The sequence below is a fragment of the Mustela putorius genome, unplaced genomic scaffold (assembly GCF_011764305.1).
Source record: "Mustela putorius furo isolate JIRA1106 unplaced genomic scaffold, ASM1176430v1.1 tig00000196_pilon_pilon_pilon, whole genome shotgun sequence".
Lineage (NCBI taxonomy): Eukaryota > Metazoa > Chordata > Mammalia > Carnivora > Mustelidae > Mustela > Mustela putorius.
In genome coordinates, this window is record NW_025421310.1 from 7,044,662 (window position 1) to 7,069,866 (window position 25,205).

Consider the following 25,205-nt stretch of genomic DNA (forward strand, 5'->3'; position numbering starts at 1 on the left):
TCACAAATGTGCCACTGATGTCTTATATTGACAATGCATGCTTCCCACAGAATTCCATGACTGAATCATGATGAAGAGTTTCAAAGGTTCCTAAAAAGCGGGAAGAGCATAGAGGTTGGCATGGAGACCTTCCCTTCCCTTCCCTCTTCATTCAAGCCAACTCTACCCCTGTAAAATTTTCTCTGGGCCTCCTCTTACTTTTCTTTCTTCAATTCACCATACCACCGTATTCACGGAAATAGCTCCCTCTTTCATGAGAAAAGCAGGTGCAATCTGCTTCTGGCTGCAACCCTGGATTTTGTAGCTTGGACCCCACTGCATCCACAGCCCTTATCAATTTCAGGTTTCCCCTGCATTTTTTCCTAATAATCATGGCTTCAGGCGACAGGATCACTTCTTTCCACCGAGTCTTCCTGCTGAAAACTGACTGATGGGGGGCCTGAGTGGCTCAGGGGGTTAAGCCTCTCCCTTCAGCTCAGGTCATGATCTCAGGGTCCTGCGATCAAGTCCAGCATCTGGCTCTCTGCTCGGCGGAGGGCCTGCTTCTCCCTCTCTTTCTACTTGTGATCTCTCTCTCTGTGTCCAATAAATAAATAAATCTTAAAAAAAAAAGAAACAAACTGACTTTGGTGAAAATGAGCACAGTTATAAAACGTGGTTACACTTTCTGGTCTTCTCCAAAGAATACACTTACACAGAAAAGCCATCCTGAAACCTGTGGCCATTACTACACACTCTTAAATGGGGAGAGATGAGAGAGACCACACTCAAGGAAATAGACTTAAGAAGCTCTCACAGAAGTACTGTGAAGTATGTAAGCCTAGTGATTCACAGACCTGTACCCCTGGGGCTAATAACACATGATATGTTAAATTTTTTTAAAAAGATAGTATGGTCCATATATACAATGGAATATTGTGCCTCCATCAGAAAGAATGAAAACCCAACTTTTATCAACATGGACAGCACTGGAGATGATTATGCTGAGTGAAGTAAGTCAAGCAGAGAGAGTCAAGTATCATATCATAAGGAATAACACGGAGGACATTGGCAGAGGGAGAGAAGGGAGTTGGTGGGAATCGGAGTGGGAGGTGAACCATGAGAGCTGGCTGACTCTGAGAAACAAGCTGAGGGTTTTGGAGGGGAGTGAGATGGGGTTTGGGGGAGCCTGGTGGTGGCTATTAAGGAGGACACATATTTCATGGAGCACTGGGTGTGGTGCATAAACAATGCATCTTGGAACACTGAAAAAAACAAAACCAAGTTAAAAAAACAAAACAAAACAAAAAAAAACCTCTCACAGAAATGACTGTTTTTCCACGTACCCCTGGGGCTGCTCAGCCTATGAGGACCACAGGCTCTTCCTGGTCTTCAAGTTCACTTCTTCACACTGCTGGGCCTATGCTTCTCATTCCCTGTCCCCTTCTGTATTAAGGAAACTTCATCTCGACTGTGATACAGATCAATTTGCTTTCCTAGGACTTTATCCTTATATGAATACTTAGGGGTAGCTTCCTTGTAAGAGTAAGGTTAGTTTTTTTTTACCTGCAAATCTTGTTTTTTTTTTTTTTCTTTCTTAAGATTTTAAAATTTATTTATTTGACACAGAGAGAGAGAGAGATCACAAGTAGGCAAAGAGGCAGACAGAGAGGGAGGGGGAAGCAGGTTCCCCACTGAACAGAGAGCCCAATGTGGAGCTCAATCGCAGGTCCCAGAGATCATGACCTGAGCTGAAGGCAGAGGCTTAACCCCATCAACCACCCAGGCACCCTACCTGCAACTTCTTCAGACACTAGTTTAATCTACTTAGGTATATGCCTCTCAGTATCCATCTTGATTTCTTTTCTATTAATGTATAATGGACAATGTTCCATTAGTTCAGGTATAGAACATGGGGATTCGACAACTCTGTAGGTTCTACTATGCTCACCACAAGTAACTACCATCTGGCACCATAATATGCTATGAAAATACCATTGGAGGAGTTCCCTGTATTCTTTTCACCCCATGGAAGCCTCTAGTTCCCATTCCCACTTCCTCATGATGCCCATCATCTTTCTCCATTCCACACTGGTAATGATCAGGCTATTCATTGTACTTGTGTGTCTCTTTATGCTTTTTTCATTGGGTCTTGCATTTGTGATAACGAGGTTTGACTCAGAAGTAATTATGCAACGTGAACTAAGTCAGAGATTCAAAGATAAATACCATACATATTCACTTACGTGTATAGTCAAAACAACAATGTAAATGAACAAACAAGAAACAGACCTATGAACATCTATTTTGTTTTGAATAAAGTCCATAGATAATCTCAATAAATATAAAACTTCCAAGATGACACACATTCTATACTGTAACCCGTTGGTCTGTAACAGTGTTCCAATACAGGCACAAGACAAGAGGTTCCCAGGTCAAAGTCCAAGTGTCTTAGGGCTCATGACACAGCAAACATCATAAACATCTTCATCACACTAATTCCACTGGCCAGCCGCCACCCCAACACATACAGGAATGCACTGCACATGCGGTGGGTTTGTGTTGGAGACTCTGAGCATAGGAAACCTCAGTATCTTCAAGGAACACCTAGCGTATATGCCTGATCTTCAGCTTTGGAAAGAAACATCTGTTTTCCAACACAATAAACTCATCTACCCATGATCAAGATGCCATCACTATACTACCAAATATGAGTGGAATGAAAATTACAACTAAAACATCAATCAAGGAAACCCCTGTGCAGATCATGAGGTCACCACATGACTTCAAGGAATAGTGATAATAATACTATATAAGTCACATCTGTGATTCGGTGCAGATATCCACAACAGTCACCAATACATTTTCCTTCATGATCTTTTGCTGCTCATCTGGGAGTGATATACAGTTACATGCAGGGTAGGTCACAAAGTCAATGTACCTGGAAGGTTTGACTTTAAGATTTTCCAACCATCGGCCATAGGGCCAATTGCAAAGCTCTGGAAGATACCTAAGATGCACATGGTACCACCAAAGACACATCCCTGGCCACTCTGTAAACCTAAAAATGAAGTGTGCATCCAACATCATGGCAGAAATCTTTCATCCAAAAGCTGTCAGTGTGGGTGGGACTCCATTACAGACAATGGACAATGAGTTGCCTATGCTCACCTGTTTGGTAATAAAAGTTGTAGCTTACCCTACCTCGAGTCAAGTAAAGAGAGACAATGGTACATTGATCAGGTTGCCAGGATTGCAGGGACAGCCTGCAAGACAAAGATTATGGCATTTTCCCAGTTCCTGGAGGTGTATCTGCTGTGGGAATAGAGGAATAATCATTCATCTGAGCACATAGGCCCATGGAAGATCAATGACACCACAACTGACATTGGGTGTGTGGGCCTGGGAGATTGAAAAACACCACTAGAGGAGGAAGACAGAGATAAATCAATGGAGAAGTCAGCATCTAAGATCTTGGCCATGTGAATGCATATCAAGACACGACTTGTGTAGGGAAGCCTGGGTGGGTCAGTCAGTTAAGCTTCTGCCTAAAAACTGGATCCTGATGCAGGGTCCTGGGATAGAGCCTTGCCTGGGACTCCCTGCTCAGTGGGGAGTCTGCTTGTCACTCTGCCTCTGGACCTCCTCTGACCTTGTGTTCATTCTCTCTCTCTCTCACAAATAAATAAATAAAGTCTGTGGAAAAACTGATCTGTCTAAGGAAATGAAAAGAAAACATAGTTCAGGGACACCTGGGTGGCTCTGTGGGTTAAAGCCTCTGTCTTCAGCTCAGCTCATGATCTCAGAGTCCTGGGATAAAGCCCTGCATTGGGCTCCCTACTCACTGGGGAGCCTGCTTCCCCTTCTCTCTCTGCCTGCCTCTCTGCCTATATGTGATCTCTGTCAAATAAATAAATAAAATCTTTTTAAAAAAAGAAAAAAAAACATGGTTCAACTTTTTCAGAGGAAATTTCATTTTCTTAGCCATGTAGGGAGAAAAAAATTAGGAAACCCCAGACACTAAGGAAACCACAGAGCACATCAGTTTATACTACATTTCTGACTGATAAACATAAGGACTCGATCTCTGGGGTACGGTATAAGAAAAAATTGCTAAGAGAAAGAAAACAACAACAACAACAACACACCAACCATGAATGGTGAAATGAAGAAAAAGATTACAAAAAGAATTAAAAACATCTCTGTATCCCAAGTTCGAGAGAGAGAAATAGAGTTAGAAAGGATACAAAGGACACATTCTCATGATATATGGAGAACTACAAAGACTGAAGAAAAAGGCATAACAGAAAAAAATGAGGACAGGAACTCACTAGACACTTTGAAAAAGAGACTGGCTAACAGTTAGTGCCCAACTCTATAGTAATAGAGAGAAACACCACCAGCAACAAAGCAGATAAAAGTAGAACATGGTATGATCATGCATGAACCAGGAGCCAAACATCAAAAATCACGTAAGCTGTCACAGTGGGGACAACACAGAAACTGAAATTTTTCCTTTATCTATAAATAAAAAACTGGATGATCAAATTTAAAGAAATGGAAGAAGAAACAACCCATGTGGTGATAAGCAATCAAATAAGCAGCATGGCAACAGACACATCTCACAGAATAATCGTTAACATGAAAGGCATTTGTCTCTGTTAGGGTTATGTTTCAATATCAAAAAATCATGATTTAAGCATACTACCTCTTGGATATCAAGCATGTATATGTGCAAATTCATACACACATATAAAAAAAAAAATACCCACAAATACATGTATACAGGGAAACAACTGTTTTTAGCCCAGGTCAAAGAAAACTGTTCTTCACAGAGTGAGGACCTCATGAAGATAGTGAAAAAGTAGTTCCACCTTCGCTCAATGAGCAGCTGTTCACACTGAGACACCAGTGCATGAATCCCAATACAAAAGCATAGGCTGATGCACCCCAGGACCCCAGAGATCAAGAAGGACACCCCTAGAAGGGTAACAGGAGCAATTTCACGTGGATCCCAGTGTGCCTTCCCCGGGCCAGCACAGTGTGCCACTAAGAGGGACCAGAAGGAACTACAATGTCAAAGAAAATGACAGCCCAGAGTGGACATCCAGCATTCCTCAAAGGGCAAAAACTCTCTGGGTGGCCCAGTGATAGCTCACCTCCTGGGGATCCCTGGTGGAATCTATGGTGCTGGACCACTGGGGACCCTATAGACATGGAGAAGGTGGGCAGGGCTTACGGCAACCAGTGCTCAGATCGTAGAGCTGCCAGACCAGACAGTGCTCCAACTTGTAGTGGCAACAAATCAGAGATCCATGGGAATCTGCCCACTTGCAGAGAGGAGAAGAACCTACCTGGCTAAGTAGATTTGTCAGCAGCTGTGACTGACTTGGGTGTCCAGCCAACGCTTTGAGCTAGAACATTCTCTGTTCTCTGTCTGTGTAGCTATGCAAGTTCTAAGTCACTTCCCATGGTTGATCTTAGCCTCCAATCCTGCTCCACTGGAAGCCTAAACAGAGACCCTAGACAACCTCAGAGCCTCTCTAACAGGTCTCTGGGGAGAAAACCAAGCCCGCAGCATGGACCAAGGATTGAGCATAAGCTCTTACTCTGCATGACCAGGGAGCTTCCTCAGTGAACCTCTTAGCCCAGCCTATTGTCCTGCCCAGAAACAGAGAATGGCCCTTGATCCCACCACAAGTTCAGCACCACCTCTGGCCCTGGCTGATCACAGAGTTGCCAGCATAGGTTTTGGAGGCACTCAGGAGTCCACACGTGTCCATGGACAGATGTCTAGCCCTCTGTGCTCATAGAGAATAAGTGTATATTCAAAATGATCGCACATATTTTACAGCAGAAGCTGCTGAGGTCCATGGGATACCTCTAGAAGGAATGCCAAACAGTTGGCTACATTCAGATGACTGCGAATAAAACCACAATTTCAAAGGTTTCCAATGAAAATTGGCATCAGACAGATACTCCCACGTTTCAAATGCACACAGGGTATTTTTTTTTTTTTAAACAGGGTTCAATATTCACATTCAGAGATGATTCACCATGAAACATGACTTGTGGGCTACTTTTTTTTTTAAAGATTTTATTTATTTATTTGACAGAGATCACAAGTAGGCAGAGAGGCAGGCAGAGAGAGAGAGGGGAGCAGGCTTCCTGCTGAGCAGAGAACCTGATGTGGGGCTTGACCCCAGGACCCTGGGATCATGACCTGAGACAAAAGCAGAGGCTTTAACCCACTGAGCCACCCAGGCACCCCTCAAATTACTTCCTTATAAAACTATGGTATATACAGCAGACCACATACAAAGAATGGGAAGACTGATGACATGTTGTAATTAACCCATCAAACACAACAGATGAAAAGAAACCTTTGAAACAGCATGGGAAATGCACTGCACCTTGTGCAAGAGCTCCTAGAAGAGCAGTAGTGGGATCCTAGCAGTCCCAATAAGAATGGGGCCGGCATAATGCAATCCGGTACTGAAAGATCAAAAAATGCAACCGAGAATACCGGGCAAAACTCTTTTTTGCAGACGTAGAAATGAAGACATTCCCAAGTAAAGACCCCTCTACATTTACCAGTAGATCTATCCTACAAGAACCATTAAAGAAACTCTCTAGATGAAATAAAAGGATTCTACCCAGAACCTGCAACCACACAAGAACACAAAGCTCTCCACTGAGCAGAAATATGTAGAGAATTACACAAACCTGTAGTGTTGTAATGAGATACCAGTTACGTTTATTTCTGCTACAGAACTTTTTTTTTATTTTTTTTTATTTTATTTATTTATTTTTTTAAAGATTTTATTTATTTATTGGACAGACAGAGATTACAAGTAGGCAGAGAGGCAGGCAGAGAGAAAGGAGGAAGCAGGCTCCCTGCTGAGCAGAGAGCCCGATGCGGGACTCGATCCCAGGACTCTGAGACCATGACCTGAGCCGAAGGCAGCGGCTTAACCCACTGAGCCACCCAGGCGCCCCCAGAACTTTTTTTTTTAAAGTATTAAAATCACAAATGTAGGTCATAAAGTATACAACATAAAAGAATTTGTAGTATCAAAGTGCAGGGGTGCAGGGGTAGAGACAGGAAGAAGAATTCTTTATGGGATTGACACTGAGTTTTAAACTGTTTTACAACAATGTTTTTTTAAGGAATCTCTAATGTAACCACAAGGAAAATGCTCCCAGAAGACACAAAAGGCAATGAGAAAGGTACCAAGGCATATCATGGGTATTCATCTTACAATTACAGATAAAATCTATCTTTCACATTTCATACCAAAACATGATACAGAAGTATAAAATGTTTGAAAATTACTTTGAATTCAAAACAGTCTTTCTCTCATGCAGAGAGAATAAAAATTCACCCACAAAAACAAGGTGAAATGAATTCTATGTTGATGACAACTCACCTAGACAAGGTACAACATTCGCTGACCACTACCAAGGAGAGAAAAAGTAGGGGTCACACAGTATGTATGTGTGCCATACAAACACAAGATTTACAAAATTTACTGGTAAAAAACACAAAGATCTTTTTTTTTTTTTTTGAGTTATGCTCACATGGTCTTAAAATATACTGAGCTGAAAATTCCCTTCCTATAACAACACACACAGGTAAGACCAAATCCACAACTAACGAATATGGTGGTATGAGCCAGACACAAGAGGTACATTATTAGGAAGTTACCAAATTAGAGTAAGACAAAACTCAACCCAAGAAATTCTAAATAAAACACTGATGTATGACAGAAAAGGAAAACTTCCATATAACCATTATTTAAAACTGTGTCCAGGGGCGCCTGGGTGGCTCAGTGGGTTAAAGCCTCTGCCTTCGGCTCAGGTCATGATCCTGGGGTCCTGGGATCGAGCCCCACATCGGGCTCTCTGCTCCTTGGGGAGCCTGCTTCCTCCTCTCTCTCTCTGCCTGCCTCTCTGCCTACTTGTGATCTCTGTCTGTCAAATAAATAAATAAAATCTTTAAAAAATAAAAAATAAAAAATAAAACTGTGTCCATGTGCCCATGAAAAACAAGCATTTGATTGGCATGTATTCATGAACTATAACATCGTAAAGAATTCTCATTAAAATCAATTATAGAAAGCTGTAAGTGAGGGGCACCTGGATGGCTCAGTGGGTTAAAGCCTCTGTTTTCAGCTCAGGTCATGATCCAAGGGTCCTGGGATCGAGCCCCGCATTGGGCTCTCTGCTCAGCAGGGAACTTGCTTCCCTTCCTCTCTGTCTGCCTGCCTCTCTGCCTACTTGTGATCTCTTTCTGTCAAATAAATAAATAAAACCTTTATTAAAAAGGTGTAAATAAAAAATTTTTAACACTTAAAAAGCTTGAAAGAAAAGTACTACGTTATTAATATATTTCCCCTCCTGCACAAAATGTAACCCTATAGAGAAAAAAGAAAAAAGACAGAGGAAACAAACAACTTCTCCATTTCTCAGTATATAAACACCATGGAAGTTGAAAAATATGCTGAGAGACACTGTATATGAAATTAGTATTTGGGATTAAATTCTGATACATTCTGAGGAAATTAGAAGGAAAAGCTCAAGATTAATTTCCCAGAAATAACATCACATTATTGAAAAAAACGATTTTCCAAACATGGGGATTCAGGGTACCTGTGGGGCTCAATTAGTTAAGCAGCTTCCTTCAGTTCAGGTCATGAGCTTAGGGTTCTGGATCCAGGGCTCCCTGCTCAGCAGGGACGTTGCTTCTCCCTCTCCTTTTGCCCTTTCCCTACTCATTTTTTCTCTCTCTGTCTCTCAAACAAATAAAATTTTTAAACAAAATATATGGGAATCTTACTAACTGTCTAACTCACTACTTAAAAAGCACATGTGCATGTTTATCAGGACATTTGATGTACAAAATATAGAGCTAAATCACATATAGGACTAATCAGAAACTGAAAACACACATGACAAAGTCACGAGAAGTTTACAGAAGACAGAGTCATGATGCAATTATTAACAAATGATATAATAAATAAAACTTTATTAAATGCTACAAGTCCAAGTACTAAATGTGCTAGCTCCCCAATAGCATTTGTTATGTAGGAATTCTCAGACACAAAGGGAGACATTGCACTATTTGACCACTGATGAACAGAACTCAAAGAGTGGACATTTCTATAGTTTTAAAATAAAAAAAGAAAGAAGTAAAAGAAAAGAAAGAAAAAAGAAGACTTGAAGGGAAATAAAGCAGTATATTTTCTCATTTTAGAGCGGTGCTGTTATCTGATGAAATTACTAAATCTCAGTTTTGTTTAAGACTAATATTAAAGCCTCTAACATTAGAAAGCCAAGGCAGAGAACATTAAAAATCTGTCTCCAGTGTTCTGAAAATTTCTGCACCAAACCCCACTGTGCATACATCGAGGAGAGGGAGAAGCAATGTCCCTACTTGTCTCATGAGGAACCAGAATTTACAAAGCCTTTAACCTAGTTGAAGAGCAGATGTCCTTCTGAGAGAGACAGAGACATAAAACTGGACATGTCTCCAACTGACATTCCTTCAAGGAGAGCTCGAACCGCAGCTGAAGGTCTATCTTCCTCCTTAAGACTTGGACGTCCCCTCTGTCACCTGCATCACCCATTCCCACCCACCTGCATGGAGAGCTACACTATCCTTTCTCTTCACATCCCGGAGCTCCTTCTCTTGCTCCAAAAACATGATCAGTTTTGGATTTGACACAGTGAGACCTGTTTATGAGGAAAAAGAAAAATGACTATTGCTGCCAATTCTAACTTTCCTTGAGTCCTATGTTCAGTAGAGAAGAGATGATGTTGGACAATTCTAGAAAATGGTTTCCCAACAGCTGTTGCCCAACAGTCCATTTAGAACACACCGGAGGCATTTCCAATGTTCACATCCTGACCTCCACTTTCAAGTAGCAGACATAAGAAGAAGGGTAAATTTCAGTCTCAGATGTAAGCAGCACCATTCTGTCACTCAATGTTGAGAACTGCCACTCATCTTCACAAGCCATGATGTTACCTTGAGGAAGGAGAAGCTGAGCTAAAAAGGAAACATCATGAAGATTTGTCTCTCTATAAGGGCCTATTTAGCCAGAGCGAGCCATTTTGTTGTTTATGCAGTAAACTTAGATTGAATCTGCCCCTTCCCCCCAAGGGAAAAGCGCTTAGAAACAGAACTGGTGAAATATGACTGATCAGCCCCTGATAACAAAGCCCACATACAAGGATGTGTCCAGTCAGGTGGAAATGTCCAATCAAGGTAAAGCGCACCTATTACCCGCCAAGGAGTGTGAGCCCCGCCTATCAGGCGCCAGACAAAGGCGCCAATTCCAGCCAAAGTCATAGGCTGAATTAGATGACTATCCTGGGGTAGAATGTAATTCAATTGGCCACCTGTGTGTGGCCAGGCTCAACTACATGGACTTTACTCTATAAAAGTTAGTCTGTGAGACTGGGAGGGGTCGCCTCTTTGCAAGAGACGGCCCTGGCCAGTCAGTTTGATTCTTGATGCTCGGCGTGAAATAAAGCTTTGCTTGACCTTCGCTTTGTATCAGTCTCGACCTTTTGTCTATGGACCCTTTCACTCTCCATCTGCAAACCCCTACTTTCTTCCCTTTCTGCCTGGATCTGGAATCCAGTTATCCCAAGAGAAATCGCCCAAGAGGCAGTCTTCACAGGAAGCAACAAAACCCTGTGTGGGGCTTTGGAAACCTGGAAGGGGTCTTCCTCACCCAAGAAATGGAGATGTCCATAGTTCTCTAACATCTCGTCCCTGTACAGTTGCTGCTGAGTGTGGGTCAGGCATCCCCACTCCTCCTCGGAGAATTCTATGGTCACATCCCTGAGGGTCAGCAGTCCCTGTAACAAATACCAGAGTCACCAAGTGATCATTGACAAACTGTGCCCCTAAGATGGTCCCTAAGATGAAGAGGAAGTCAGTGTCAGCAGCTAGAACCAGACATGACCTTTTCATCTCCGTGATATGAGTGTGGGAAGAAAGAAAACCTATGGGGCAGGGGGCTGCCTGGTTGAGAACTTTCACTCCTTTCACTCCCAGAAATCAACTCTATCAGCTACACAGAGGTGACAGCCCTCCTTGTCCAGTGCAAAGTGTTGGGATGTGGGAGAGGAACCAATGGTCAAGAAATTCTAGACATGTTTCTGATATGAAATACTGGGGTTCTGGAGTGAATGATGAAGAAAGGATTGTTGAGATATCCGTGGTACAAACACTGTGGTCCTAACACAAGGGGAGAGGAATGTGAGCAGTGACTGGTTCTATGCTTTCAGGTGGGGAGGGGGTGAGGGATAGCAGGAGGCTCTAAGCAATTAGGAAGCAAGTTTCCAGGACCCTCAGGGCCTCCCAGCTGGTGTTTTGATGAGGCCACTCACTGTTTGGTAGTAACACTTTAGTCAGGAGCCCCTCCAGGTATCTATCAGTGGACCGCAAGCTTGAAGGATGATGGCCAAGCTACATTTTGGGGAACAGAGTTCAAGGAAGTTTCTGAAGCAATTTTCATAGGTTAAAGAGTAATTACAGGATCCTGGAAGTTTAGCTATTGTCAAGCTAAGGCTGCTTTTTGCATCCAACAAAACATTAACCTTAAGGAAGTTGTGAGTTCCCTGAGGAATGTCCTACTCTGCCTTTCTCAGGTATTTAACAGCAGACTGGAAGATGAAGGAAATTTAATTTTATCCACACATCCTTTGACTTTGTTCTCCTCATCAGAAACTACAAGCAAGGGGGACCCAGACAGTTCAGTAGGTTAAGGGTCTGCCTTCAGCCTCAGGTTATGATCCCAGACTCCTGGGATGAAGCCCTGAGTTGGGCTCCCCATTCAGGGGGGAATATGCTTCTCCCTCTTTCCCTTTCCTCACTCCTATGCTTCCTCTGTCTCTCTGCTGAGAAAATGTGTAAAAGAAAGACATAAAGAAAAAAAGAAAAGAAGAAAGAAAGAAAGAGAAAAAATGAACTCACAATCAAGAGAAACACAGAAGAAAGAAGTTTTACACCTGAAATGGGATTGTAAGGACCTATTTAGCAAGAGGCTTTCATTAAAGTGAAACTGTCCCTGCTTCCCTTCCCCAATGGGATTTACTTAAAAACAAGTCCTGGAAACCAGCTCAGTTAACAAAGCCCAGATACAAGGGTGGGTCAGGCCAGGTGGAGACATCCAATCAGTAGTGGGTTGCATAATGTTTCCCTGGTTACCAAGGAGTAGGGGCCCCTACCATTTGGGTACATCTACTAGGGTAAATTGTAACTCAATTGGTCACCTAGCATCACTGTGGAGTTCAATCTCATTGGTCACCTGTGTGTGGCCAGGCCCAACCGCATGGCCTTTGCCCTTAAAAGCTAGACTGTGAAACAGAAGGGTCACCTTCTCTTGTAAGAGGTGCGACCCCGAACGTTCTGTTAGATTCTTTTTTTTTTAATTTTATTTATTTATTTGAGAGAGAGACAGTGAGAGAGCATGAGTGAAGAGAAGGGCAGAGAGAGAAGCAGACTCCCTGCGGAGCTGGGAGCCCGATCCGGGACTTGATCCCGGGATTCCGGGATCATGACCCGAGCTGAAGGCAGTTGTCCAACCAATTGAGCCACCCAGGAGTCCCCGTTCTGTTAGATTCTTAATGCTTGGCGCAAAATAAAGGTTTGCTTTGTTGGGCTGGCAGGAAGGGCTACTAAAGATGGCAAAAGTTCCTGCCACAAGACCTGAGCTCAGACAGGAGAACAAAGGCCCAAGCAGGAATCTGAGAACCCCGCCCCGGTCTCCTGTGGACCAATGGGACCTCGACAAGCAGGCGGGATATCCGAATAAGGGAAACTTGCCAAAAGACCCCTGAGCTTTCCCCAAGACCCCTTAAAAGCCCCCTCCTCCCTGCCTTGGGCGTGACTTCCGCCACTCTGCTCTCCAGAGTCATGGAACCTCATCCGAGGGTGCCCACCTCCTCCCGTGCAACTTTCTCAGCTCCCCTTCACCTGGGCCCTGAAACTTCGCCGGGAGTGTTTTTAATAAATCTTGCCTTGCACCCACTCTGCCTGGTGTTGTGTTTATCTCGCTGGAAAAAAACTTTACATGCTTGACCGTCGCTTTATATCAGTCTGGTTCCTTTAATCACGGACCAATTATTGGGGCATAACAGCGATAGTTCCTGCATATTTCTCAGTATCCCATGTTCCTTACAAATGACAGGAGGGAAAATACGAACGTTACAGGGGAGGATCTGTGAGACAGAGCCAAGCCAATAAAAGAAGTTCACATCAGCTGAATTGAAACAAATTGATATCAGTGCCTAATACACAAGAAAGGACACACCATCACTGGTATTTTCCTGTGGACTGAAAGCAGGAATTCAGAATGTAAATCTAAGTATGCAAATACAGTGGCTATACATACACAAATCAATCACTTTCCTTCTGTAGAGGCTGCTTTTAGGCAAGCAGGCTTCACCAAAGGAGTCGAGGAATGGCCCCAGTGTCCCCTTGGCTGAGTTCAGACAGGGCCATCAGGGGACCCACCTCAAAATTCCCAAGAGGCTAAGGAACTAATTGGCTTCTGACAACCAGGTACAGTGAGCAGAAAGGAGCAAGTTCCTCGTTCCCCAGAACTCCTCACCTTCTTTCCCGCTTTAAGAAACACCCCCCCCCCCTTTCAGATAGACTCTCCTGTGCCCTCCTGCCTGCTCATCTCTGGTATTCAGGAAACTTCTGCAGCCTTTGTCCTGCCTCAGGGGAATTCCAACAGCCCTGCAGAACGGGCTTCCAGCCAATCATGGAACCACGTCTGACTGACAGAGACATTACACTGTGCTAGTAATAACTACTTTATGCCTTTCTTTTCTTTTAATTTTTAAGATTTATTTTCATTTTCATCTTCTTTAATGATTCTATTTATAGGGGCAACTGGGTGACTCAGTCAGTGGGCATCAGCCTTCTGCTCAGGCCAAGACAGGAGGTCCTGGGAACACCTCCTACGTTGCAGGGGCGGGGTGGGGGGGTGGGGGGGGTGGAAATCCTTGCTCAGCAGGGAGCCTTTGGCCTCTATCCACAGCACAGCCTACTTGTGTGCTCACTCTTTCTCTTACAAATAAATAATTTTTTTTTACAAAGACTGTATTTAATTCAAAGGGAGCGAGAGAGACAGCACAAACAAGCAGAGCAGCAGAGAAAACACTGAAGCAGGACCCTTGCCCACCTAGGAGTCCCATGTAGGGCTGAATCCCAAACCCCCGGATCATGACCTGAGCTGGAGGCAGAAAGCAGACTCTTAACCAAATGAAACACCCTCAGTCCCCAAGACTGATTTATATTCTAGAGGAGATGGATGCAGGCAGGAGAGAGAATGTCAGGCGGACTCCCCTCTGGGCACAGAGCCAGAAGCGGGATACCAAACCAGGACCCAGAGATCCTGACCTGAGCGGCAATCAGCAGTCCAGCTGATGAGGGAGCACGAGGCTGGCTGAAGACAAAGCAAAAGCTGGCGCCTTGCACCCCCCTCTGTACCCGCTCCCCTCCGTAATATGTGTAGCATTCCTCAGGCACCCTGACTACCATGAATGATAAACAAATTGTTAACTTGCAGAGATCACAATCCTGCAAGACAGGAATCTCCCTTGCTCGACAAATGTCCTGGAGATCTACAAACAGTGAAGTTACCTTATCAATAGCCCAAATTTCCAGAGGCAAATAACTCTCAGTTCCTCAAGCCCTAATGTCTCCCTCCCCATCATAAACATTACTGAAGGAGGCTGAGGTAAAAGGGAATGTAAATGATAGCAGGATCTTAACACCCCACCTAAGAATCTCCCAACTATCTTGATGATTAATGGCTGACCTAAAGACGACATTGATCAAGACACAAGAGCAAGGCCTCCTCCTTGCTCCTTGTAGGCCCTCTTTAACATATACAAACTCCGTTGAAACCTCCCATCCCTTCACCATCCACCTCCCCCGCCCCCCACCCCACCCCGGACCGCAAGGTACATAACCTGCCATCCCTCACAACCCGGGGCAGCAGCTCTTCCAGCCCATGGGTCCTGTCCCCGTGCTTTAATAAACCACCATTTTGCACCAAAGATGTCTCAATAATTCTTTCTTGGTCATCAACTCCGGACCTCAGCCCACCGAACCTCACCTAGGTTCTAAAACTTCATCACAACCTTAGTTGACTGAGGCCCCAGGCAACCTCCTCTAGTGCATTTTACACAGAGTATCTCTTTCACGTGCTAAAGATGAAGACATACACACATCCGTTTTTAGAATAAGAACGTTCCAAGTTTTTCTGGACTCATACCCACCGAGCTTATGTCCGCATTTCCTTCCTCCCCGGCTGCACACAGTTGATTGAGAATCCAGAGGAACCCGAATGAGAAATGATTTCCCTCCCTGACATCCCAGGACGAGACCTCATCAGCCACAGGATTCTCGGACTCCACACCTTCCCCTCTGGATCTGCCACCAACGGAATATTGTCAATCCTCACAGGACTTTAATTCAAAGTGACAACGGCTGATGCCCTATCGAAGCTAGGTTGGGGACAGGACAGAAGGCTCTCGGACATAGAGAAGCATTCTAAAGACCTAACTGTGAGTTATCACTTCTGACTAGATCTTAAAAACAGGTGAATGCAGAAGCAAGAAGCACCAGAACTCAAGGCATCCACATCTGCAGCTTCTAAACTCGAGGGTCTGCAGAGAAACCAAGGACACGGCTCTGCGGGGACACCAGGCTCACCTGAGAGCCGTCCATTTCTGCCTTCGCCTCTACCTCTAGATTTCATCCTCACGAGGGATGTGGGGGGAATCACAGCTGCATCAGGAGAAAATGCCCTGAAACCCAGCAACAGAGCTCCATCTCCTCACACCGCTCAGCTGCGGGCAGGACTCGGAGATGCAGAAAAGGCCCAACTTCCCAGGCCTTTGTGTCCGGAGCCCCTCAGAAACTGTGAGCTCCCAGGAGGACACCCATCCCTGCATTTTCCTCACCTGCTTTGTGGGGAGGGAGGGGTCCCCTGCCACTGCCACTCACAACTTCAGCGTCAGCATCAGAACCACGGGTTGCAGGGACCTGACCCTCCCAGACTCAGGGAGCAGAGACCCTGTCACCTCTCCAGGACCAGAGCCAAAAATCCATTCTCAGAAGTCCTCAGGCTCCCCCCTGGCACCGCTGACAATCACCTGAGCCCTTAATTAACACAACAGTGTTGTTTTTGCCCAAACCAACTGACAGAATCTGAGGGGGAGGCCCGCAGAGAAGATCCTTTCTGAAACTCCACAGGTGAGCCTGCTGGGAGGGAACTGGGGAGGTGACCAGGCCAAGCAGGGGAACCAAGGCTGGGGCTGGGAGCAGAGATCGAGCCCTGCCTCCTCCACCATCAGAGTTTCTGGAGACTGGTTCCTTCTTTCTCTTTCTGCTACACAGAGGGAGACAGCTTACACACCGAACACACGTAAAAATGCAAATGTTTCTTTTAAAGTAAACACAGGAGTTAAGAGTTTTTCCTTTATCTTCCTTTGATTCAAAATAAACCGACCAAAAATAATGTTCAGGCCAAGGAGACATATTTTTGGGTGACTAAATATTTCCCTCCAGTACCTGTTTCTGTTCATAAGGACCTGCCACACAGTTTTCCACACTGCATGTTCTTTTTACCCTCCCATCGGGGATATACGAGAATTCTAATTCTCAGCATTCTCAGGAAAATTTGATGTTATACTTTTTCTTTATTTTAGCCTTTCCAGAAAACACTGAGTGGTTTCTCACTGTAAACTATGCAGTCTTCTTACAACAGCTGTCTTGGTCACTGAAATGAAAAACACTTGGAAGGCATAAGGTTGAACAAACATAAAAGCAATTAATGCTTCAGTGGGACTCCATTTCCAAATAAGTAACCTTTCTCTTCTCCACAAACCTCTTCTCACCTCAGCCCTGTGATTCAGAAACCCCCACCCTGACGACGTGATGAACATGGCTGGCAACACAGACAAATTCCTCTGGAAATCGGCAATTATCCCGTATTTCCCTACAAACCCCCAGCCTGTTCCTCTGGGTGGGCTGCAGGTTTCATGGCCCTGATCTGCTGAGGCCTTCTTGGCAGGAAAAGCAATGGAGCTCTGACTGCCCTTGTTCTCCAGCTCTCTCTGCATGTTCTGTTCTGGGTCTGCAGTGTGGAGGTCAGTTCACACAACAGAATGAATGTGAGGAGAGGAAAATTTGTTTTTCCTGTGCTGTTCTCAATGATGTCAGACAGTTTCACAAGAAAAAAACAAGTTCTTAAGTATATGAATGAGAAAGGTGAGGCTCAAAGAGGTGACACTTCTGTGTCACTGTGACTTATGAAGGAGGAGGTACGATTTAGAATTTCCAAAGAAGGGATTATATTCAGAGGAGAAAGGAAAGACGATATGTTTATGAAACAATGTTTGTCCTCAAGGAAGGCAACTTTTCTTTTCTTTCTTTTTTTTTTTTTTTGCAGTTTTTTCCCCCCAGTGTTCCAAGATTCATTATTTATGCACCACACCCAGTGTTCCATACAATCCATGCCCTCCTTAATACCCACCACCAGACTCACCAAACCCCCAATCCCCCGCCATAACCCTCAGTTCCTTTCTCAGAGTCCACAGTCTCTCATGCTTCATCTCCCCCTCCGATTTCCCCCAATTCACTTCACTCCTTCACCTAATGTCCTCCTAGTGTTCTCCTCCTAATGTCCTTCCTTATGTTCCACAAATAAGCGAAACCACATGATAATTGACTCTCTCTGCTGAGTTATTTCACTCAGCATAATCTCCAGTCCCATCTATGTTGATACAAAAGTTGGGTATTCATCCTTTCTGATGGAGGCATAATATCCCATTATATATATGGACCACAGCTTCTTTATCCATTCGTGTGTTGAAGGTCATCTTGGCTCTTTGCACATTTGGTGACCGTGGTCATGGCTGCTATGAACATTGGGGTACAGATGGCTCTTCTTTTTACTATGTCTGTATCTTTGGGGTAAATACCCAAGAGTGCAATTGCAAGATCATAGGGAAGCTCTATTTTTAATTTCTCAAGGAATCTCCACACACTGTTTTCCAACATGCCTGCACCAACTTGCATTCCTACCAACAGTGTAAGAGGATTCCCCTTTCTCCACATCCTCTCCAACACTTGGTGTTTCCTGTCTTGTTAATTTTGGCCATTCTAACTGGTGTAAGGTTGTATCCCAATGTGGTTTTGACTTGAATCTCCTTGAAGGCTAATGATGATGAACATTTTTTCTTGTGTCTGTTACAGGTAGGCAACTCTTTGTGATATAAACTGTTAATCTCCAGTATCCATGTAGGAAAGAGCATTAGGGTTTGACGCTGATGGCAAGGAAAGGATTCTTGAGATGTCTCTGGTGCCAGAGGTGTTCTATGAAAGCATGGGGACAGGACCTGGGGGCAGAAAGAGCTGCACTATGTCATGAGGCATGGCCCACTACATACTTTCAAGTTGGAGGGAGTTTGGAATAGCAGAAGTCTCTAAGGAATTTTGGAAGCAAGGTTTTAGGACCTTGAGGGGGCTAGCAGTAGTTGGGAAAAGGTCATTTATTACCATCTAAAAAAGCTTAGTCATGGGACCCTTCTGATGTGTCTCGGTGGGCCATCTGCTTGGGAGATGATTGCCAATAAGTAGCTAGCAGGGTTAAGAGGAAAAAAAAAAAAGAAAGAAAGAAAGAAAGAAAGAAAGAAAGAAAGAAAGAAAGAGGAAAAGAAAGTATTTCCAAAAAAAGTTATATGTTAAAGTAGACTTACAGGATCCTGCTGGAGGTTAGGGAGTTCAGGTCAGGATTGTCTTTTCCCATTAGCAACCTATTAACATCATGGCAGTTGAGTCCTTGAAGGAATGTCAGTCTGCCTGTTTCAAGGACATGTCAATGACCTGTAGGTATGTTTTCTTCTGCCTTGGTTTCCCACATCATGATCATCTCTTTTCCTAATAAAGGTCCTCCATCTAATTGATTCTTACATATATACGTATGTGTATGTGTATATGTATATGAATATATACATCTCAGCATCACAGCAGAAGGAAATAATAGCATTTGTAACACAGGACAAACCTAAAAGACCGTTTTCTAATTTAAATTGAAACCCTGCCTTGGCGAACTTAATAGTCTTTAAATTTCGGGATGTACCTTTCCATGAATGATGGACTAAACCCTTCTTTGTACATCTATACATCACACATTGTTTACAAGAAAGACTGGTAATCCCGCTTCTGGCTCAACCACCCCTGGGAACCCATACACAACCTCCAAGCACCTCCCTATGGTCCCTAGGAGGCACAGTGAGTGGACAGGTGATCATGAACTGTATCAGACTGCCCCACTTCTCTCCTACTGATTCACTGTCCTCAAGCTCCTTTAAAATTCTGAAGGCCTGGCCAAATCCTTGGAGGCTTTTTTTGTTTGTTTGCTTGTTTAAGATTTTATTTATTTATTTGGCAGAGATCATAAGTTGGCAGAGAGGCAGGCAGAGAGAGAGTTGAGGAAGCAGGCTCCCTACTGAGCAAAGAGCCAGATGCGGGACTTGATCCCAAGACCCTGAGATCACTACCTGTCTGAAGACAGAGTCTTAACCCACTGAGCCACCCAAGTGCCCCTGGAGTTGATTTTTTTTTTTTAATTTTATTTATTCTTCAGAGAGAGAGGGAGAGAGAGCGAGCACAGGCAGACAGAATGGCAGGCAGAGGCTGAGGGAGAAGCAGGCTCCCTGCTGAGCAAGGAGCCCGATGTGGAACTTGATCCCAGGACGCTGGGATCATGACCTGAGCCGAAGGCAGCTGCTTAACCAACTGAGCCACCCATGTGTCCCTGGAGTTGATTTTTGAACATGAGTCTTTCTTTTTTCCAAGTGGCTTGCCTCCTGAATAATGCTGATATTCCATTCCCATCAAAACTCATCCTGTATGCATTGCCTTTTCTTTTTTTTTTTTTTTTAAGATTTTATTTATTTATTTGACAGACAGAGATCACAAGCAGGCAGAGAGGCAGGCAGAGAGAGAGAGAGAGAGAGAGAGAGGGAAGCAGGCTTCCTGCGGAGCAGGGAGCCCGATGCGGGGCTCGATCCCAGGACCCTGAGATCATGACCCTAGCCAAAGGCAGCAGCCTAAACCACTGAGCCACCCAGGTGCCCCTGCATTGCCTTTTCAAAGGGTAACAGACAGCTTGGGTTTTTGGATCAGAAAACTGTCGGATCCTTCAGCACAGTGGTCAGGAAGAACTTATGTAATATTTTAGGGTACAACGTAGTAAGTTGATTGAAATAGCACATGTGTGGGACTTCTGCTGAAAAAGAGCTACACTTTAATTTTTTAAATATTTTATTTGAGAGACTGAGAGAGGCTTTCCTGTGTGTGGGTTGTGATGGGCAGGGGAAGAGAGACAAACCAAGTCACCACTGAGCAGGGAGCCCACGGCAGGGCTGTGCTGGAAACCTAACATCATGACCTGAGTCAAAGTGAGACCCTTCATTGACCCACCCCTAGAGCCCCTAAGAGCTACAGTTTTCCTGTTTGAAGGAGGTGGTTGTATAATTCCTGCTCAAGGGTGTGGTCTCTTGCATACCGTAATAGACTATAAATGTTTCCACCAATTTCTTTATTTTTTTAAATTATTTTTTTAACATTTTATTTATTCAACAGAGACAGAGACAGAGAGGGAACACAATTAAGGGGAGTGAGAGAGTTTGGAGAAGCAGGCTTCCTGCTGAGCAGGGAGCACCATGCAGGGCTCATGACCTGAGTTTCGGGCAGACACTTAATGACTGAGCTACCCAGGCACCCCTAGAACTACACTGATTATGGCTCTGAGAAAAGGGAGGCAAGTCCCACACAGTAGTGAAGCAGCTTCCCTGAAGATCACCCAACCACACCAGATCTGACCTTGACTGTGGTTAACTACCTGGGAAACAGGGCTTGGAAGCAACCACAGCACATGTCTTGCTCATCCACCCTACGCCACTGCCCAGAAGACTTCTTCAGCTCAAACAACTATTTTACCACGTGATGTCTTAAAGCTGCCCACGTGGTTGCATCATCCAACACCCTTCTCCATCCCTTGTCATGGATCTAGCCAGGGGAAGTAGAATAATCACTGACATCCAACAGCATTAGTCCTCAGGAAGACACAGGAGGTCAATCAAATCATCAGGATAAATCAGGACTTCCCTACTACTGAGAAACTCACATGTTCCATTTCTTTTCCCCATAACATATATTCATCAGATGACACGAGAAAGAGCTCCTGTGCCTTTGCAGTGACTAAAGGGAGCCACCTCCAGGTCCCTCCCAACCTGGATAAGAGTTCCTCACATTTCCTTTTAATAAATCCTGTCTTTCTCATGAAGGATGGTGCCTTCCTCAAATTTTTACTTAGATTCACATCCCACATTGTCTGCATTAATGTCTGCATTAATACTGATTTGCTTTCCATCTGTCTAATCTCAATTAAGCATTTTCTTGAGGACACTATATTAATAATATAGTCAAAAAAGAATGGTTGTAGTGCCTACATAGGTGGAAAGAAAAATGACCACGAATACAACTGGAGATCTGAAGGTAAGTAGGTCATAAAACAAATACAAGTTATTTTTCTACATCTAGGGAGTCACAGGCAACTAGGGATAGTTGTCCTCCTCTACCTTCTAATTCTTCAGCTTAAATATTTTCTTTCTCTTCCCTGGGCTATGTCATCACTCCTATTGGGATAGATTTCTCTTTCCTATGGGGTATCTATGACACACATGGGATGGTCATATGCGCATGCGTACCTCATAGTCACATCAAAACAACACTCAATGTAGGATGTGGAACACATACCTTCATTTAGGGCCATGGTGCAGTGCTAGAGTGTCCCAAGTCTAAGTCCAGAAGATGCCATTCTGACTAAAACAGATTTAGGGAAGTGCTGTGGGAGGGGGAGTCTTCTCTGGGAAGGAAAGCACTGGGAGAAAGGAGAGATGGTGGCTTACAAGGACAGAGTGCAGATGTCATGAGATGTTCCACTAACTTGTAACCCTGAAGTATGCTGACTGGGGAATGCACTAGTGAAAAGGGCTCCTATTAGTGCAAGGGCCCTGCAAAACTGCTGGCTACACAAAATCAATGCCAAGTACCAGCAATATCTCTATGTTACATACCTCAGTAATATATCCACTGTAATATTATTCACAAAGAGGAGAAAATCACAGCATAGACTAGGGGAAAAATAATCACATATCCCTTAAACCTTCAGACAACCGAATGGATTCCTAGGTTTATTGTTCTACTCCAGTATCAAACAGGTGATTGACTTGATCAGCACCCTACAACCCTCAAAGAGATAGATGAACACTAGACGTAGGATAACACATCATTCACAACACACCCATATCCATGTTAAAAAAGTGTTTTATTAATGAAAATATATTATGTTCACACATACACTAAGTTATGTTTTTCAAATCCACTCTATTGTCACCATTCAAAATACAAAATATGCATGTGCAAAAGCATTCAAGTGTTGCAAGAAGGATGTGGGAGTACCTATTTCCAAAAATTTCACAACAGAGGTATACTTACTCCTCAGAAATGTGTATGTTCAATAGTATGGCATTGTAGGGAAGAGTTAGCTACCCTCTTTCAGTCATGTCAGGATTTCCTCATTTAAGCACATCAAGTCATACTCTCTAATGATTGCATGTAGGAAGATACATTAGTAGTTTACTGGTTGGCTACCTCTTTTTCCTTAAAGAACAATTAGGAAAACCTCCTATTTCTAATATTGAGGAAGTTCTTTAGTGTCAATACATGCAGAAGTGTGTGCTCTGAACACCTATCGCATGGAATCTTAACACCAGTGTTATCAACCGTAAGCACCATCTCCACTGAGATGTACTTTCTATGTTATATATCACACGGTCCTCTTCCATGAAAAATTAGGTACGCATGAGTCCTACTTAATGGAGCAGGACATCTAGTATCTTCAACGTAGCAAGAATCAACAACATGGTCTTACACACCCAAGGGAAAAGAGAAATTTTCTGGAGTGATTTCAGGGGAAAACACATTAATATTCTTAGTCACAAATCTCAAATATGGTCAATGTAAGAAATTTTTAAAAATATTGAAATCCCTCATACATATGTGAAAGTCCATCCGCTAATCCATTCAACAGAATACCACATACATTTTTCTAAGTGTTTGATTTCTTTTTATATGACTATTTTCATACAGACTAATTTCTGAATAGACTGAATAATGTATTCCATTGGCTTGATCTCTGTAACATTTATTGGCATTTGATGTTTAGTTAGTTTTAAAGCATTGCTATTTTTCAATTTACTTTTATAACGCACTGTCTGGTGTTTACTCCAAATGTATACCAAAATGAAGGTCTTTCCACATTCATGATGTTCCAAGGGTTTGAAGCTAATATGCATTTTGAGATACTGAATAAGCATTGAATTCCAGTTACAGGCTTGGCTATGTGCTTTACATTTCACACTTTTACTCCTATAAAAAACTACAATGTTAAGTTGGGAGTCCCAACTGACAGGGCAGACACATTCTTAGTATTTTTTTTTTTTTTAAGATTTTTAAAATTTATTTGACAGACAGAGATCACCAATAGGCAGAGAGGCAGGCAGAGAGGGAGAGAGGAGGAAGCAGGCTCACCACAGAGCAGAGAGCCGATGCGGGACTTGATCCCAGGATCCTAAGATCATGTCCTGAGCCAAAGGCAGAGGCTTTAACACACTGAACCACCCAGGCATCCCCATTCTTAGTATTTGTACACTTACTCTCCTATATGAAATCTCTGATATGGAGTGAAGAGAGAGCTGTCCATAGGCACTCTCTCACATTTATTACATTCATAATTTTCTCTGCAGTGTGAATTCTGTGACGTGCAGTAAGGATTGTGCACCTGCTAGAGGTTTGGCCACATCCACCCAGTGTCTTTCCAGTATGAATTCTCTGTTTAGAAGGCGTGCATGCTGGACAAAAACCTTGCCACACTGGTTCTATTTCTGAAGTTATCATCTGATATAAATTCTCTCATAGGCATGAATGGGAGAGCACTCCTTAACCGATTTTTCTCACATTTTTTTCTTTCTTTCTTCACGATTTTATTTATTTATTTGACAGAGAGATGGAGAGAGAGCACAAGTAGTGAGGAGGGTCAGGCAGGAGGAGAGGGAGAAGCACGCTGCCCGCTGAGCAGGGAGTCCAATGAGGAGCTTGGTCCCAGGATCCTGGGATCATAACCTGAGCAGGAGTGAGCACCCTAACCGACTGAGCCACACAGGTGCCCCTTTTATTGCATTGTGTACACTGGTAAGCTTTCTATCTAGTATGAATTTTGATGATAATTAGTGAGGATTGAGTGATTATAAAGGTTTTGAAAATTTGTGATATTGATGTGGTTTCCCTCAAGTATGAATTCAGTGATATTGAATAAGGGCTGAGCTATGGTTAACACGCTTGCCACATTCATGATATTAAGGTTTATCTCCAGTATGAATTCTGTGATGTTGAGTAAAGGTTGGGCTTTCATTAAAGGCTTTGCCACATTCTGGACATAAAGTTTCTCTCTAATATGAATTCTGTGATGTCGAGTAAGTTGTGAAAGATGGGTAAAGGCCTTGCCACATTCTTCACATTGGTAAGGTTTTTCTCCAGTATGAATTCTGTGATGTCGAGTAAGGGTCCTGCTGTCAATAAAGGCCTTGCCACATTCCTGACATTGGTAATGTTTCTCTCCAGTGTGAATTCTGTGATGTTGAGTAAGGCTTGAGCTTCAGTTAATAGCCTTCCCACATTCTTGATATTAATAGCGTTTTGCTCTAGTATGAGTTCTGTTATGTCGAGTGAGGTGTGAGTGCACGTTAAATGCCTTGCCACATTCTTGACATTGGTAAGGTTTCTCTCCAGTATGAATTCTGTGATGTCGAACAAGGGCACCACTGTCAATAAAGGCCTTACCACATTCTTGACATTGGTAACGTTTCTCTCCAGTGTGACTTCTGTGATGTCGAATAAAGGGTGACCTGTGGTTAAAGGCTTTGCCACATTCTAGACATTGGTAAGGTTTTTTTCCAATATGAATTCTCTGATGTTGAGTAAGCCTTGAGCTCCCATTAATGGCCGTCCCACATTCTTGATATTTATAGTGTTTTGCTCTAGCATGAGTTCTGCTGTGTCG

At 43.5% G+C, this 25,205-nt stretch overlaps 1 protein-coding gene across 1 annotated transcript in view; it reads right to left on the minus strand.

The window, feature by feature from the left end:
* Window positions 1-8,984: 8,984 nt before the first annotated feature.
* LOC101692057 (putative protein ZNF720) overlaps window positions 8,985-25,205 on the minus strand; it is a 38,067-nt gene continuing 21,846 nt past the window's right edge. The window contains exons 4-5 of the mRNA XM_013050043.2: window positions 10,722-10,848; window positions 8,985-10,030 (exon numbers count right to left, since the gene is read on the minus strand). Coding sequence (XP_012905497.2) covers window positions 10,006-10,030; window positions 10,722-10,848 — 152 coding nt within the window. The 3' untranslated portion in view covers window positions 8,985-10,005. The remainder of the gene's footprint in view (window positions 10,031-10,721; window positions 10,849-25,205) is intronic.